Consider the following 17,560-nt stretch of genomic DNA (forward strand, 5'->3'; position numbering starts at 1 on the left):
TTTGTTACATTTGTAGTTTATATTTTGTCCACACTTGTCGCTGAAGCCATACATGCTCAAGCGAAAAGTAATGAATAGTCTTAAAAGAGAGATTATTTTATTTTATTAATTTTGCATATAGATTTCGAAGATTTTGAAGATTTACATCTTTCTCTACTCTTTCTTTCTCTCTCTCTCTTTTTCAAGAAGTTATATAATACATGTATATGAATTTTTAAACAAAATGTTTATATTAAAATATTTGTTAATTTGTTATAATTTTTGCGAAAATTGATATAATAGAAAATATACACTGTATCATAAAGTATACATGATGTAAAGATGACTTGCGTATTATGAAAGTATGTATGTGTGTGTTTATGCCTATAAACTCGTCGTTTATACACAAATACAATAATAATATTAAAAATTTACAATATTTAATAATTAATGTTAAGGCATTACTAAGGTTGAGTTTATATTGAATTTGATTAAAGATAATACATAATAATTGAAAATGGTATGCATTTTTTTATATATATAGCTATACTCGATAAGTATGGTTTATCATTCGTAATATGTGTATATGTATGTATGTGTGTGTGTGTTTATATATATATATATATATATATATATATTATATTATATTATATTAATGTAGTAATGTAGTAATGTGTATATATATATATATATATATATGTATATATATATATATATAATTAATGTAGATTTATATGCTATGCAAGTTTAATTGTAGCACTAGACGACCTCATTTCTTTGCATACGGATTCTATCGCAAGTAGTACTTGAATCAGTGACAAACAGAGAACTGATGAGAATTAATTTTTATTTATTTTATACCAATTTAATTGAAATTGAAAAGCAAAATATGGAAAAAATATTCTCAGTTAAATCATCCTCTTATAAATACATGATAATGCAATGATAAAGTATGTATTTGTAAAATATTTAATCTTGCTTACAGTAATTATATTTAATTTTGTTTATTTAATATCATTTAATATTATTTAATATTATTTAATATTATTTAATATTATTTAATATCATTTTCTCTTAAGTTATCGAAGCTTATAATTGAATAGTTGTACAATCGATGATTAAATGTAATATTTTTTCTTTTTTTTTCGATATTTTTCTTTCAAAATTCGAACGATTCTTTCGGAGAATTTTAGAAAGATATGTCAAATTTACAAAAGTCTTCGGATGTTTCTCAATTCATTGAATTCTTTCGTTTACATCAGAGCGCAGGTATTGCATCGCGCAGACTCCACCTTTGCAGCATCCAGACTATCCGAGAGATCTTCCCTCAGTGCCAAAAGTCCACACTTTGGAAGTGGAACGGAGAGATAAGAACCTATACTCGTGTGTATACTTGGCTGGTAAAATCATACAGTTTGCCTTTACTTTGATGATGATCTTAGAAATTTTCGAAAGATAAAGGACGAGCACCGCTCTGTCCTGTCTACTCCTGATCTCTTTAAAGTGGACGTGAGAGACAAGAGCTACTTTCCTGATGGCAGATCACGATAATATTTACGATGACGAGGTAATTAATTATCTAACATCAAGTACTTCCTTTTAATTACTTTCTCATTGCTTCGTTTTAATGATTGTCGGAGCCATTTAAAAGTAATGCCACCAAACTCTTGATAAGACAACAGACATTGGTAATTTTTAATAGTAACGATAGTGAGCTTCAAATATCTTTTATTATAGCAAAGTTACCAGAAGAGACATTTTAAGTAGTAGGAAAAATTTACGTTTTTATAATTAATATTACTCTTAAATTGATTTAATTTTTTATAGACAACCAACAATACGTGATATCATTTAATTTAACGTATAAATAATATGTAATATAGTAAACATATAAATGTTTTTTAATATTAACAGCTTGTATAAAAAATTCAATGGAGCTGATGAATGAAATCTCAAACGAAGGATCTAAATAAATTCGTTTCATTAGGTCACACTTCTTTTGATCTGTTAAAAAAGACATAAATATATAAATAAGTACATGTATATATCTATACATACAAATATGTCAAAAAATTTTATTAAGAAAAGATTTTTTTCTATTAATCAAATTGATCAACATTTACTATATTATTTAAACTTATATTATAAATGAATGATAATAATATTGATATCATATTGATATTATACTATTATGGATAATAATCATATCTTATTGATTTAACATATAATATAAAATAATTTAAATTATATTTTTATATTATTAAATTTTTTTAAAGAGAAATTTGAATTTTTATTTGATTTATTTGATTCAAATTTGGAATCTCATATACGAAAATAATTTTTCGAAAATTCTGTATCCCCTCTAATGACAGCAAGTATACATACATTTACGCGTGAATTGACTGACGTACAATTCTGTACTGGCCCTTCTTCTATCGATTAAGTTACAGCAGCTGACTAGCATACATACTAGACGCGACCGAAATCTAACTTCATATTTTTCTTTATGTACATTATAATATTCATATATGTATTATCTTTTCGAGAGATATGAATTGCGATCACTCCTGTTAGTACGTAAGCAATAAATCAATAAAGCAATAATTGCCTACCTCTTTCGTCTACTTCTATATTTAAAATTGACTATTTAATCAAAATTGCTCATCATTAAAATAATACTGTAAATAAGTGTATTATAATATTCGTTTTTGATTATTTCAAACAAAATATTATAAATATCATTGATTGTTATATACTTGTGTAAACTTTCATTTAATAATAGAAATATTAGTAAAAACCTTTGTCATAGGAGCTAGTGTCGGCTAATCCAAATCAAAGGAATTGGCGTGGGATTTTGATAGCTTTGCTCGTGATCGTTGCGGTTTTAGCTCTTATCGTCACGTCGGTCGCTCTACTCACACCACCTGATGAAGGGCCCAGAGTTCGTGGTACACGTTTACGACTCTCTGAGGTTGTATACATTCGTTTATATTCATAATCATATAGAAGAATTTAAATATAAATAAATAATTATTATTTTATAGGTTCTTTCCGGTGAATTATCTCCGTTGCTCTTTAATGGATCCTGGGTGAGCTCTCGTCATATTTGTTATAGAGATGTTTCAGGTGGTATTTCTTTATTGGATGCATCTGATACGAATTTAACGTCGCGCAGTTTGATGCCCAAAGAAACATTCGTAAGTTAATAAGAAACTAATATTTATAAGAAATTAATATATATATCTTTCCTCTTTATCGTTAAACATTTATATTACAGAGAAGATTGAATCCTGCCAAATTCTCATTATCACCGGACCACAAATATTTGCTACTTGCTCAGAATATGAAAAAATTATTTAGATATTCTTATTTAGCTCAATATACAGTCTATGACGTGAACACACAGTTAGTATGAGTTATATATATATATTACATGACCCTACATCATCATAATTATGTTTTCATCGATAAAATATCAAGGACTCTTTTATTACAGAGATATAATACCATTGACACCTCATCCCGAAAAGGAGGTTCATCCTTATCTGTTGTTAGCCAAATGGACACCTCGTGGCCATGGACTCGTTATGGTACAAGATTATGATATTTATTATAGAACAGGTCCTTTGAGTAACACTGGGTATCGTGTAACTGATACTGCAGTACCTGGAATTCTATCTAATGGTCTACCAGATTGGCTATATGAAGGCAAATTTTCTTTCTTTTAATCTAATTGTTAAGTGTCAGTTTTACTTTTTATTACTATAAACGGAGAATTTTTCTATTTATTTACAGAGGAGATTTTACATAGCGCTGAAGCAATCTGGATGTCAACTGATGGTCATATGATGCTTTATGCGTCGTTTAATGATTCGTTAGTCGAAGAAATGCATATTCCTTGGTTTGGAGAAGGAAATAGGGCTTTGTATCCTGATATACGATCTTTGAGATATCCTAAGGTATTAATCTTTACAACAGTCGAAGTACGTATCATTTTTGAACAACAACATTGAAGTAATTTTTGACTTGAAATAGTTTATACGATCGAATAGACGAAATTTTTCTTGTTATTATTATTGCACCTATTTCCTTTATGCTAGATATTCGTTTAACATTAAAATCTAAATAGAATAAAATTCTATTAGAATAAATTTAAATAGAATAAAATTATAATTTGCAGCCGGGAACTCCAAATCCTTTCGTGCGTCTATATGTCGCTGATCTTGCTGATCCAAAAAATATTCATACGAAAATAGTAAAACCACCTCCTGTCATCGAATACGTGTAAGTTTATTTACTCGACTTAGGATAATAATGTATAGATTTTATACAACTTTTCATAACATTTATAGAATTTTTTTTTTGTGAAAGTATATTTATCCATAGTGAAAGCTTAATATATCCATATAATATATTTATAAATCCTAATGGCAAACACGTGTATATAATACTTCATTTCATTTATTATAGAGATCATTATTTTACTACTGCTTCCTGGGTATCATTAACTGAAGTTTGTATATCATGGTTAACAAGAGCTCAGAATTTCTCAGTCGTAACAGTTTGTAAAAGTCCTATGTGGCATTGTCAGGTTGGTAACTGTTTCAATAATATTGAATATTAAATGAATGTTAAAATATATATTTAAATATAATGAGTGTTTTTATAGGAGATACAAAGAATAACTAGCGATGGACATGGATGGGTTGATACACCACCAGAGGCACCACTGTTCTCAGTTAATGGCACCAGTTATATATCGATCAGTCCTATATCAGAAGGACCTGCTGGATATTTTAAACATATTGTATGGGTAAATGTGCTTCGAAAGCAAGTAGTACCCTTGACACATGGACGCTTTGAAGTTGTCAAAATATTAGGGTGGGATAAGGTCAACGATACCATGTACGTGAAAAAAAATATCTAGATACATCTATATATTTATAATAATTCAAAATCTATTCAATTTTTTTAGATATTTCATAGGTATACCACCTATGCGTCCTGGACAAAGACACTTATATCGTGTCAGCTCACTTTTACCTCAGGTGGGCTCTTCCTTACATCCTGCAATTTGCATCACGTGCAATGCTCAGTCCACGAAAATAAATAACGATCAAAGCAGTTATCACACAACATTTTCGGATCGTCGCAATGGATGGATGGGAACTGATTGGCACGAGGATTACGATGTACAAACGGAAAATCCTGAAGATAAGGAACAACAACGTGCAAAAGAAAAAGCGAAAAAGCAGAAATCAAAAGCTTCACATTCTTCTAGTGAGTACACAACACTTGTTGCGTTATTTCATAACGCGTGCGTTGTATACAACTTCTTTATTATCACAGTGTATTGTATTCTTCAATAATTGTCATGCATTTTTCTAATGTTAATTATAGAAGTAATTCTAATCATGGAAATGTAGAATTAACTATCATAGCTAGTATTTTGCTACACATTTACACATAACATATATCCACGGACATATAGAATATACAGGGTGTATCACTTCACACGATAATTAATTGTATAAATCTTTTTTAATCATCATACGTTCCTTATTTTGATTTTTTATTTCATTAATTATATCAAGATTTTAATTAGTTATTAATACAATTCGTTAATAAAAATTACATAATAGTTTCATATGAATATCAAATAAATGTTTTCTTTTTTCCACTTTTTATTATTTGGAAAGTTTTCTACTGTACACATTTACTAAACAAATTCAATGAAACAATAATACTGCTCTTACTACTCTTGCACACTACTTTGCATGAATGCTTCAACCCCGATTTATTGGTTTTTGATTATTTATGTCACGATAATTGTTGATTTTTCATCCACTGTATACATCCCTTTTTTAAGGATTTTTATCTCAGGAATCCGCCATTTGAAGCTGACATACTAGCTGCGGTACACCCAATATATTCTACATTAGCATGCTTCGAACATCTGGAATATTTTGAATGATGGGTAAGCTGCTCTATAATGCATCGAATAGTGGAATAAAAGAATGCAGACTACTATTCTAATTAAAGAGCAATCGCACTTCTTGCTTATGACAGTCCATAGATATATGTATAAAATTCAATTTATATCGCACTATTGCTATTCAATTTCTCTTCCTATCTATTTTCTATTTCGTGTCAGTGCGTGATCTATAAGTATAGTAGGATTCCTATTCTTAAGAGGGAAGCGACGAAGCCAGTCTCGAATAGTTATGCATAAAAACGCAAGTTGAATTATCGAAACGAATCAAATCAAATTAATATTGTTTCATGTATATTTTTTCAGATTCTGAGGAACCACCTTGTCAGTATCATCACGCCATTTTTCCTTCTTACGGATTAGACTACTTCGTTCTAGAATGTCTTGGCCCTGGGATACCTACGATTTCACTTTATAAAACTGAAACACCAATGCCACGATTATTGAGTGTTCTACAGAATAATACAGTGTTACGCGTTAGTATTCTCTATGATAGTTCTTTCTTGATATGTATCGACTATTTATATATATATCAATATTTTTATTAGGAAAAAATATCAAAGATCGCTCTTCCACAAGTGAAAACCTTCCCAGTACATATAAGTGGTGGTTACAACGCACAAGTAAGATTACATTTACCACCTGGCTTGCGAGAAGACGAAATCACGCGTTATCCTTTAGTTGTGCAGGTGTATGTATATAAAATAAGCGTAAGGGATATATAGTGCAACATAGTTATATATTTGCATTTATAAATATATAGATACGGAGCACCAGGATCTCAGTTAGTCACGGAGATGTTTAAGATCGACTGGAATACGTATTTAGCCAGTCGGAAAAGTATTATCGTAGCCCAGATAGATGGTCGAGGTAGTGGCGGTCAAGGATACAAACTACTTCATGAGGTTTATTATAAACTTGGTTCTGCCGAAGTAGCTGATCAATTAGAAGTTACGGAGTATGTTTTATACTTCCGCATCAAATCTTTGCAAGATGCTTTTATACATTTTTCTAATGTGTCTTAAATCTCTGTTTTAGATATTTGAGAGACACGTTACATTTTATAGACAAACGGTGCGTTGCAGTTTGGGGTTGGAGTTACGGCGGTTTCGTTGCAGCATCAGCTCTAGCTCATCCCGAACAAGATGTTTTTCATTGCGGAATAAGCGTTGCACCTATCGTTTCATGGAAGCTCTATGGTATAAAAAAATATTTAACTATTATTTTTTCTTTTATTATGATTAAAATATATGGACAATATTTATTTTATTTATAAAGAAAATTTATTATCATTTATCAACATATTATTAATTCTATTTCTATCAACATATATATTATAAGAGCTTCCTAACTCTGGCACTGTTCCGTAAATGAATTTATTACAGATTCCGCTTATGCCGAGAGATATATGGGTTTACCAAACGTTACTTCTAATTACAAAGGTTACGCCGATTCCGACGTTTACAACAAAATCGAGTACCTGCGTAATAAAATGTTCTATTTAGTCCACGGAACTGCGGACGATAACGTTCAATTTCAACAATCCATGGCACTTGCGCGTCACCTTGCGAAAGAGGGGATTCTCTTTCGACAGCAGGTATTTCCACAACCTTTCGACCGTAAAGGCATTCTTTATTTTTTTTTATCGATAATTTCGTGTCGTATACCAGTCGATATCTATTGATTATCTGATTGCTATTGACAGTAATTACAATGCAACAAGAAGCTGATTGGACATGATATGGAAAGAAAAAATCGTGGATTCTTATGTTTGGGTATCAAATATGTACATACATAATATTTAAAAGTAAGTTGTTTAAATATCGCCTATTGCATATTTATTGCATGGTGGTTACGCTTTTTGCAATCAACTTTCTTTTATACAAGTAATAAAGCACATAGCCGGAGTCATGTGTGAAAAACTTTCTACTTATTACTATATTTTAAACTGTGTTTACGATTAAAATGATTATAAAAATTAAAGTCTATATATATATAATCAAATAGCTTTGACAAAAGATCACGGAGTCTAAATCAGCAGTGAATCGATAGTGAAATTACATAAAATAAAAACAAAATGTCTTCGTAATATATATACGGCGGCATCTATATAGACATGACGTAGTCGTAAAAAAATATTAAGATTACGTATTTAAATTTGTATAGATGTGTGTATGTGTGTGTGTGTGTATATATATATATATATATATATATATATATATATATATATATTAAATCTATTATTAAATTGATGTAATATTGAATGAGAACTCGATAGATATCGGCTGTCGCTTAAAAGATAATTTCTATAAATATTAACTCTTAGATACGTTCTACTCTGTATCGTATATATTGAATAAAACTATAACGCTCTGGAAAAGATATTATTCAATAATAAAAATTTCTAAAAAATTATTTTTCACATAAAATATGTGATGTGAATTTATCGAATGGCATACAGGTTTACGTATCTAGAGTTAAAATCAAAATGTACTAAATGTTTGATGTTTTGTTATTTTTTCTTTTTCTTTACTACATTAGGTATATCCAGACGTGAGCCATACTTTAACAGGTGTAAAAGGACACTTGTACTTATCTATGGCTCAATTTTTGGAAGACTGCTTCCAAAAGCAAATACCTTTAGATACAAAAGCGGGACTTGGCAGCGGTGGCAGTTCCGGTGCTTAAAAAAAAAAATAAAGAAGTATACATAGATTCTTACACGATAAGTTGTATAAAAAAAAGAAAAATGACACGTGCAATCTATATACATACATCTCCGAAATCTGTTCAGTTCGACAGAATAATTACAGAAGAAAAGGTAAAATTATCGTATAATTTTATACTCTGCATCGATATATCATATAAAAAAAAATAAAGAAAAAAATAAGAAGAAGAAAAGAAATTACAATTAATGCGCTTAGATAATAACTATGTAAAAATTGCATTTGTCTTTAAGCCTACCAAAGTGTTCGTCTCGATTGCACATATTGTTCTTCATTTGTCTTATTAGACTTATCGTTTATTATACTATTTTTTATTTTTTTTTCTTAATAAAAATCGAATTCTAAATTCTGATGCGATATTCTAGAAAACAGTAAATACTTGCAAATGATGAAATACAAATTGACTTAACCATCTCGTCAAGGTTGTTTGTAACATTGTCTTTTTGAACAATAAAACGTTATTTGCTCAATGATTTGCCTTTGTTTAGTATTTCTTTAGCAATAAATTGCATTGCTGATAATGCTTAAGAAATACACAGGCAATGGATCGAATATAATTAATATGAATAATATAAGTCTACAAGCCACTTTAATAAAGTATTTATTACCTTCTCACTATGTAACTAGTGATTAGTATACTGTCGCAAAAAGTCACAAGTCTGGAATCGATTCAATGAACTTCTTATTCGAACATCTTCCAAGATGCAATAACATATGATTCTTTAGATTTGTTGGCTTGCTGAATCCACGGTTACAAATTTGACACCTAAATGGCCATAATCCGTTATGCACGTACATGTGACTCTTTAGATCTCCAGGAGTTGGGAATGATTTGGAGCATTGTAAACATTTGTGTGGTTTTTCCTGCAACATAGAATTGTAATTATAAAAAGAAATGTAATTATAAAAATCGGATAATATTTGTAGTCATCGAACTGATAATCGTTATGTATAAATATATTTTTTTTTATTTCCATTTATTTTTATTCCTATTTTTATTTGACATTTTTATTATTCTTTATTTTATTTACATTTTTTTGATATTTCTTTTTAGAATATACTTAAGTTATTGATGTATTCCAGTTAATTAATATGATTAGGATACTTTAGATATTAAGATTCTACCTTGATGTGAGTCATTCTATGATAATAAAGATTCGAAGATGCTGTAAATTTCTTGCCACATACAAGACACTGATGAGGTTTTTCACCGCTATGAATACGCTTGTGAGTATTTAGAGAACTTGATGTTGAGAAGCCTTTACTGCATACCATGCAAACGTGTGGTTTCTCGCCTTAAAATGAACATTAATACAATATAATATCATACTTATTATTTGTTCATTATCATTACTAGTAACATAATTAAAAGAGAAGTTATTATCTATTTTCCCCATATATTACATGCACATCATTTATACCGATGTTCTTACCAGTATGCGTTCTGGTATGCCTTTTCAAGAGTGATGGACGATCGAAAGATTTACCACATACTTCGCATGGCAAAAGTACTTTGTCACCTCTTTTTATAGTAGTTAAAATACTACAATCAAGATGATCACCAACTAACGATAGCGTAGATGATGATGATTCCTCAGAGGTTGATTCATATTCATCAGGTTCATAATAAGAATGCTGTATCGATGGTGATATGTGATGAGAAAGTAAAGCCATAGATAGATCCAAAGGTGATTCTAAAACATCAAAGATCAAAGACAAATATTTTTCATATAATTCCTAAAATATTAAAAAATTTTGTACAAGTTCGCAAAGTAATTTTGAACCCACCATCTACAATACTGTCGATCAAACATCTGTAAAGTGCGGATCTTAAACACATATCATGGGAAATAAAAATAAAATCTGGATACGTTACTGGTGGAAACCAAGCTATTAATTCAGTATCTGGCTGAACATCTTTGATAACTTCAAAAATTGGTTCACCTAAAATAAGGTAATGAATCGTTGAACAATTTAAAAAAGATATAGATACGAATATAATTTTAAAAAATTCGAAGAAATAATAAGTAACCACATGACTTACCCTTTACCTTTGTTCCAATAAGATTAACTTGTTCGTCATCCGTTTGAATGATATGAAGAAACCTTATCCAGTTACACTGACGCTTGTTAAGATTGTAGTTCGAAAAGACTTCGTCATAGCAACCGTACTCGCGTCTGATCTAAAAGCGGATCGCTTTAATAGGCAGCTAGCAGCTCGTCATAGTACACTAAGAGGGTAGCGAATGTAATCGCACGGGAAAAATGATACCATAGACTTATCAACGTTTCTTCCAAACGCAACATGAAAAATATTAAAAGATCCTCCAAAAATAATTGTAAATGTTACGATTAATTATAAAAATAATTATAAATGTTTTAGAATATGTCGGATGTATATATAATTAAATTACTATAATAATCCCTTTTTATAGAAAATGAAAAGATGTGAAAAAAAAAGAAAAGCAGATGTGTACTTACGTCGTTATCATCAAGAAGGGAATACAGATCAATCTTATCGAATCTAATTGACCCCTGAAATGGATAGATGAGTGTGCCCAATGGAATAAAGACATTAGACCACACCGATATTCGTAAATTTGTGACAAATGAATCCGAATCATTTTTATAAACATTTTTACATGCGGATTGATCACTGGCAAGAACTAAAGAGAACTCTTTCGGTATTAGTACGCAAGTTTCCATAACAGAAAACCCACGGAATATGGACTGAAGAATTTCACCACTGTTCAAATTTCTACCGTAAACACTGCACGTAGAAGTTCCTTACGCACAGAGAATAATTCCGTGCCTTCTAAAGAGCAAACGATAGCAAAAATTTTCCAACCTGCTTAATCTTTTTTATTTTAATCAGATCGATAATGATAGCACGTAAAACTTACGTTAGAATTCTGATTATTTTAAACATACATATATATATAAACGTAAGATCGTCGATCGATCAACATAATCAATAAATTTCTAAAATGATCTGTTTCATTGATTCACTGATTCATCAAGTAACAATCACAAAATAATAGATTATTATTATTTAGTTAATTATTCACTGTAATTCGAAGTAAATTTGATTCTATTTGATATTTATCTATCTTGGAATCACTATATCAAAGCGTTTTAATTACAATAAACTTGTAGAAATTCAGATGACGTTCGGAGCTCTAAGAATCAGGTCGTTCGTTATGCTAGGTGCAAGGCCCTTGGTTGACTGGCTGAGATTAACCAACTGATCTTGACCTTGCGACGGCTTACCAGCATTTGCTACCGAATGGGTAGCCCTTCCCCTTCTTCATTTCTTTTCCCACCCATCGTTCGTCCTGGCCCCTTTGGTCCAGGTCAGCGGCGTAGTCACAAGGCAGTCTTCGCAAAAGTCTTAATTTCTGTAAGTTCTTTGATAATCGTTAAGATATTCACATACATATAATTCTTATCTTACGAAAATACACGATGTTTAATAGAGTTGGTAGAAAGTTATATCAATCGAATTTTAATGCAACTGTAATGTAATACAACTTTGATCATGAACAGTTACTCTTGGAGACTTCAACGCCCACATACTTTCTGTACAATGTATTATACGTGGGTAAAAAGATGACATTGTATAGTGAAAAACGCTGATATAAGGAACTTGTTAAAAGAAGTATCTACGTATCTTACTGGATGGGTGGAATTTAGACGTTCGTAGAGTTGGAATCGATTTAAAATTATTTCGATAAAATATTAATGGTAGGAAATTTTCATTAAATGTGATTATCAAATATAGTATCATAGTTCATTTCCGTGAAAGATCTTCCATAGTACATAGTTTTATAATTTCATATTGTTATCTCTAGACATAATTAAAAACACGTATTCTTATATTAAAATGTAAAAAAGAAATGAATTAAAAATTGTACCTAGCAGGCATGAGAAGTACTAAATGTAAAATTTTCTGTGAAAGTCGGTTTATGAAGACTACGCCGTTGGAGTTTTGCCCCACTATGTTCGTTGAGCCGCAAGTGTGGCATGATTGTAGAGTGAATGTAAGTATCCTTCGCCGACACAAGGAAGCCGGCCGGTCCTCCTCGTGGTCTTCTTCGTCTTTCCAGCATCATCTACAGTACCGCTTAAAAGAGAACACACGTGCGTGAATGGGCACCTGTCTCTGCCTGCTTCTGCCCATCTCTCTCTTCGTGATTATCCGCCTCGCCTTGCCTCCCTACCGATTCCAGTTAACAGGGCCGTTTCTTTTCTCTCTTTTCGTTACTTCTCTTTCAAGTCTGTCCTACCAACGTCTTCGCCAACCTGCCTCGCCTTGCCAACGTTCTATCATCCTTTCTCACTCTTTCTTTTTCTCTTTCTCTTACTCTTTATCTGCTCATCCCTCAGCTCCTTTCTCTTTCCCCACCCTTATCCATCTCCGTTTTCTTCCTTCTTCTTCGTTCTCCTCGTTACCAAGTCCGCGGCGCATTCTTTTATTCATCCATCAGGGTGGCTTCGGCAGTTGTAATGGGGTGAAAACTGCTGAAGATCGCATAAATAAAGAAGCGCGCCGAATATTTACTACGACTCCCTTTTACCTACGTATGCACGCTAGTGCAACTTTTAACTCTTTTTCTTTTTGTTATTTTCTTTCTTTTTTTGTTTCTTTTCTCTTTTATTTTTTCTTTCTTTCTTTCTTTCTTTCTTTGCTCTCTTCTTTTTTCTTCGCGTACAGCGAACAGCTTCAAGTGTGTATGGCCTGAAAGCGAGTTTTCGCATCCTCGCTTCTTCGTCGCATTTATTATGGCAAAGAATACGCTCTTGAGACAGCATGTACGTCCTTACGAAACATTTTCTCATGCCAAAATTCAATTCTTTATATGTTAACGTTCAATATCGGAATGTTAACGTTCAATATCGCAATTAGATAAATTATCTTGTGTAAACTGTTAATAATCATCATTTCATTTAATTTAACATGTGTTCGAAATGTTACGATAACTACGATTACGTTCTAGATCGATATCTTTTAATTTATTCGATTAAATTGGATTCAGTATTATCAATTTGATGATTCAATATTATCAATGAAGTATATCGATATAAAGATATATTTAATATGTAAGTACAGTAGTAGTATCAAAAAATATTGTTTCAAGATTAAGATTGAAATCTGTTAATTTTCCTATTTGTAAATAATATTTGTATAATTCGTATATTTTGATACAATATAAAAATATAAACTTTTATTATTCATCATATTATAAATGAATACGCATTTTCAAAGAAAACTGTGATGCATATTTCCTTAGAAATATGTACATCAGTAAGTATTAAAATCGATATTTACCAATGTATACCTATAATTTTTAATACCGACGATGCGTACTTATTTTTACATTACACATACTTAGGAAATACGAGTCTTATAAACAATAAGCTTGTTGTAAATTTTCTATACAAGTAGATACTTATTTACATCGATCATAAACATAATATTTTACTTTTTATATCCGTTAATATTAAGATATTTCTAATTCTTAGAATTTTTAATTGTAATGGTTCTACGAATACTTGCACATGATACAAAATACTCTCTTTATATGAAACGTTTATAGGCCATCATACTAATTTATTATGTCATGGATAGATATTAATATTGATTCTATATCCCTTAATTTGAATAAAGTTAAATCTCTCTTTTCATATTTTATAATTACACAAGGAATAATTTGTATATATAATATATGTAATAGATACGTAAAATGTACGAAAGTCTATATCACGATGCGTTTAAAATTTGGCTAATTGTAGAATCAACTATAAAAATTATTGATATCAGTGAAATCAATATTCGATCAACTTAACTTTATAGCAGTATAAAACGCTAAGCATATCAATAATTGTCTAATCAATAATTATAAAGTCTAATCAATAATTATAAAATTTACTGGCATATAAACGTATATAGTATATCGAGAAGTGTATAGAACGTGGATTGCGATTTATAAGTACAATCTTAGTAAAATGGAAACTTTATTGTGAATTGTAGGGGATTTTTAAATTGTAAAAGTAGAAAAATGTGTTTTAATAAATCGTCATATCGCGATCTTCGAACATTTCAATTCTGTGATAAAAGACATTTTAGTTGAACATAAGCTACATTCTTCTATTTAAATTAAGCCTGTCCAATTTTATATATATATATATCGATTATAAATTTTATATATATATATATGATATATAAAATACATATTATATATATATATATATATATATATATATATATATATATATGGACCAATCTTCGGCAGAGTAATCAGAGGAAATGACGCTAAAGACAATGTATTTCCTTATCAAGTATCCATACGTGCTTTCACATTTGTGAAATTATTAATAAGCAATGAATTTTTATAGCAACTCATTGTCTTCATAATTCTATTGATATATTTGTGGTAGTTGGCAGTAATAATATTCTATCTGGTAAAATAATATTTTCTAACGTCCTACTATAAATGTACAAAGTAATATATGATTAGTATTTAATCAACGTTATTTTCATTTTTAATGTGTATAATAATGTTTTATTTATAGGTGGCATATCGTACGGTGTGAAAAAAGTGATAGTGTTAACCCTATTGTAAATGACATTGATCTGATAAAAATTATCGGAAAATTTGAATATTCTAATGCAGTCATTCCTATTCCTAGATAAAGACATTGATGAAACGAATTGTACTGCAATATTCACTGGTTGGGGAGAAACCAAGGTAACAGTCATCATCACAAATCGAAAGTATAAACGTTTCAAAACGATTCATCATTGATCTCTACTTATCAGTCATTGAACTATAACATCTCGTTCTAGAGATTACTATTAAAATAAAAGAAACATATTTAACATTGTGAAACATTTTAAAATACGGGTGGAAGAAATAATTGGTTGTAAATAATAAATATAAAAATTGTTGAATTGCCAAAATGTCAGATGATATATCAATCGGTTAAAAATACCAACATTTATATAGATAATAACTATACACACGATATTTGCTATGTATTTTCAACTTCTATTGTATTTTTTTCTTATTGATCTACTCAAAAAAATAAACAACGCATGTGTAGAAGATTAATATTCGTGAAAAAGAATATTTTGAATGTGATCCTTTATGACTTTTTCAACTGCATATAATTCTTTTATCAAAGAGTAAAAATACAATAATTTACTTTTAAGGTGATTCTGATAGTCCACTTGTCTTAGACAGTGTACAGATTGGTTTAGTCTCTTGGGTTACACGATGTGCTGAAAGATATCCGGACGTCCACATTAGAATTTACAGTTATATAGATTGGATCATATCATATATTAGCTAACTTTGTATTTACGAAGTGAAATCCTTCGGAGTTGATATCCTTCCTATTCATTTGACAAACAAAATAATGAAATTCTGCACGAATTGATTAAAAATAAACTATAATCTTTTTATTAGCATCGATCGAAAAATATAATTATTACAGATAAGTATAACTGATCGAAAATTGGTCGTGTTTGGATATTTCTAAATTTTTATCGATAATGTAAGAGTAATCTAAAATACTGTAATAGATGTTTGCTAATCCGTTTTTATCTCATAACGTGTTAACCATAAATTTACATGTTTAACGATAATAAATGTTTATTAATAATAGAAACAATGTATTCTTTTTAGACGATTCTTCCTATCTACTTCTCTTTAGACGCACTTACAATAAATAATTGTTTAGTATGTAAATGTGTATAACAAACTAGAATTGATAAAAAAAATCTCGAGATCTAATAATCTTAAGGGTTGTCTTTTGGCTCTACATGATAAAGGCTTTCGATCGAAGTTGCTCTAGCTAGAAAAATTCGCATAGATACGATCGTGAGTCCATCAAGTGGCGTGTGACCTAAATAAAACGGCGCATGCCCTGACGTTCGTAAGGACAGTTTCGAGGGCGTGTTTTCATCCCCCGACCATTCCAAGACTCGGCTTGAGATCTCTTGCCATTTGTAACATTTTGTTAGTAAGTGAGAGAGAGTAAGAGTGAAAGAGAAAAAAAAAGAAAGAACGAAAGAGAGAGAAAGAGAAAGAGAGAGAGAGAGAGAGAGAGAGAGAGAGAGAGAGAGAGAGAGAGAGAGAAAGATGGAAAAAGTTGTCTAATTAGAATGACAATTTAACCAACTGAGTCACTCGCTTCGTATTTCTCTATTAAGATAAAAAGAAAATCGATAGAGGAATGCTACGGTCTCTTCTGTCGTGTCAACCTAGCTCGGACCTCGACTGTCGTTCATGATTAAAGAAAAAATGCAACGAACGTGGCACAAGATCTGATTGGAAAATCCTCATCTTGACTTCAATATCATGCCAACAAATTGAAAAGAAGAAAGACACACCAATGAAGTTCATCAAGTTTCGTAAAATGAAAAATGACATGTGTTTGTTGAAATTATAGAAAGAAGAAAAAAACAAATAAAAGAAAACCAGTATTTTCTGAGTGTTTTGATAACTGGAAAAATCGCTACATCCGGAGTTTATTTAGTGTTTCTTTTTGTATTGTTGAAATTATCGATAATGATGATGATGATGATAATGATGATGATGACGACGACGACGAAGACGAAAACGACGATGATGATTTACCAAGTTTTCTTTTTTTATGAAACCTAAATAATATTATAAGATTTAGATTATCTTATTCCAAAGAGAAATCAAAATATTAAGTTTTATATCGCACAAATAAGTAAAGTGTTTCCAAATCTTGTGTTATTAATATCTTAATATTATACATATATAAAAAAATAAAAAAGTTTTCCAATTGTATTCAAGAAGAAAACGTATTGATCAGTTTTTTCTAAACAAAA

General features: G+C 30.2%; 2 protein-coding genes and 1 pseudogene across 8 annotated transcripts; 2 read left to right on the top strand and 1 right to left on the bottom strand.

Moving 5' to 3' along the window:
- Positions 1–208: 208 nt before the first annotated feature.
- Dpp10 (Dipeptidyl peptidase 10) lies at positions 209–8,659 on the top strand. Of its 5 annotated transcripts, XR_014983143.1 has the most exons (18): positions 209–341; positions 1,242–1,546; positions 2,789–2,950; positions 3,024–3,176; positions 3,257–3,384; positions 3,476–3,687; positions 3,775–3,938; positions 4,160–4,263; positions 4,450–4,570; positions 4,649–4,884; positions 4,955–5,259; positions 6,278–6,447; positions 6,520–6,662; positions 6,735–6,929; positions 7,010–7,170; positions 7,357–7,568; positions 7,677–7,778; positions 8,513–8,651. XR_014983143.1 is itself a non-coding variant. In XM_035869409.2 (17 exons), the coding sequence occupies exons 2-17, from the start codon at positions 1,514–1,516 to the stop codon at positions 8,657–8,659; spliced, it is 2,646 nt and encodes an 881-aa protein (XP_035725302.1). In that variant the 5' UTR covers positions 209–341; positions 1,242–1,513. The 5 variants fall into 5 exon arrangements, 4 of the variants coding, with proteins under 4 accessions (XP_035725302.1, XP_085518284.1, XP_035725299.1 ...); XM_035869409.2 differs by lacking the exon at positions 7,677–7,778 and having other exon boundaries at positions 8,513–8,659; XM_085662158.1 differs by lacking the exon at positions 7,677–7,778 and having other exon boundaries at positions 2,792–2,950; positions 8,513–8,659.
- LOC118443012 (uncharacterized) lies at positions 8,531–12,094 on the bottom strand. Of its 3 annotated transcripts, none has more exons than XM_035869412.2 (7): positions 11,179–11,926; positions 10,742–10,880; positions 10,486–10,641; positions 10,131–10,391; positions 9,823–9,992; positions 9,306–9,561; positions 8,531–8,654 (listed from the first exon to the last, which is right to left on the bottom strand). In XM_035869412.2, exons 1-6 carry the CDS (start codon positions 11,401–11,403, stop codon positions 9,349–9,351), a joined length of 1,164 nt encoding a protein of 387 aa, XP_035725305.1. In that variant the 5' UTR covers positions 11,404–11,926; the 3' UTR covers positions 8,531–8,654; positions 9,306–9,348. The 3 variants fall into 3 exon arrangements, with proteins under 3 accessions (XP_035725305.1, XP_085518285.1, XP_085518287.1); XM_085662159.1 differs by lacking the exon at positions 8,531–8,654 and adding an exon at positions 11,968–12,094 and having other exon boundaries at positions 9,349–9,561; positions 11,179–11,512; XM_085662161.1 differs by lacking the exon at positions 8,531–8,654 and having other exon boundaries at positions 9,349–9,561; positions 10,742–10,875; positions 11,179–11,272.
- Positions 12,095–14,703: 2,609 nt separating this feature from the next.
- Positions 14,704–16,050, top strand: LOC146872444 (chymotrypsin-2-like; annotated as a pseudogene).
- Positions 16,051–17,560: the final 1,510 nt, after the last annotated feature.

The sequence above is a fragment of the Vespa mandarinia genome, chromosome 17, assembly GCF_050613455.1.
Source record: "Vespa mandarinia isolate Hongniang chromosome 17, ASM5061345v1, whole genome shotgun sequence".
Classification (NCBI taxonomy): Eukaryota; Metazoa; Arthropoda; class Insecta; order Hymenoptera; family Vespidae; genus Vespa; species Vespa mandarinia.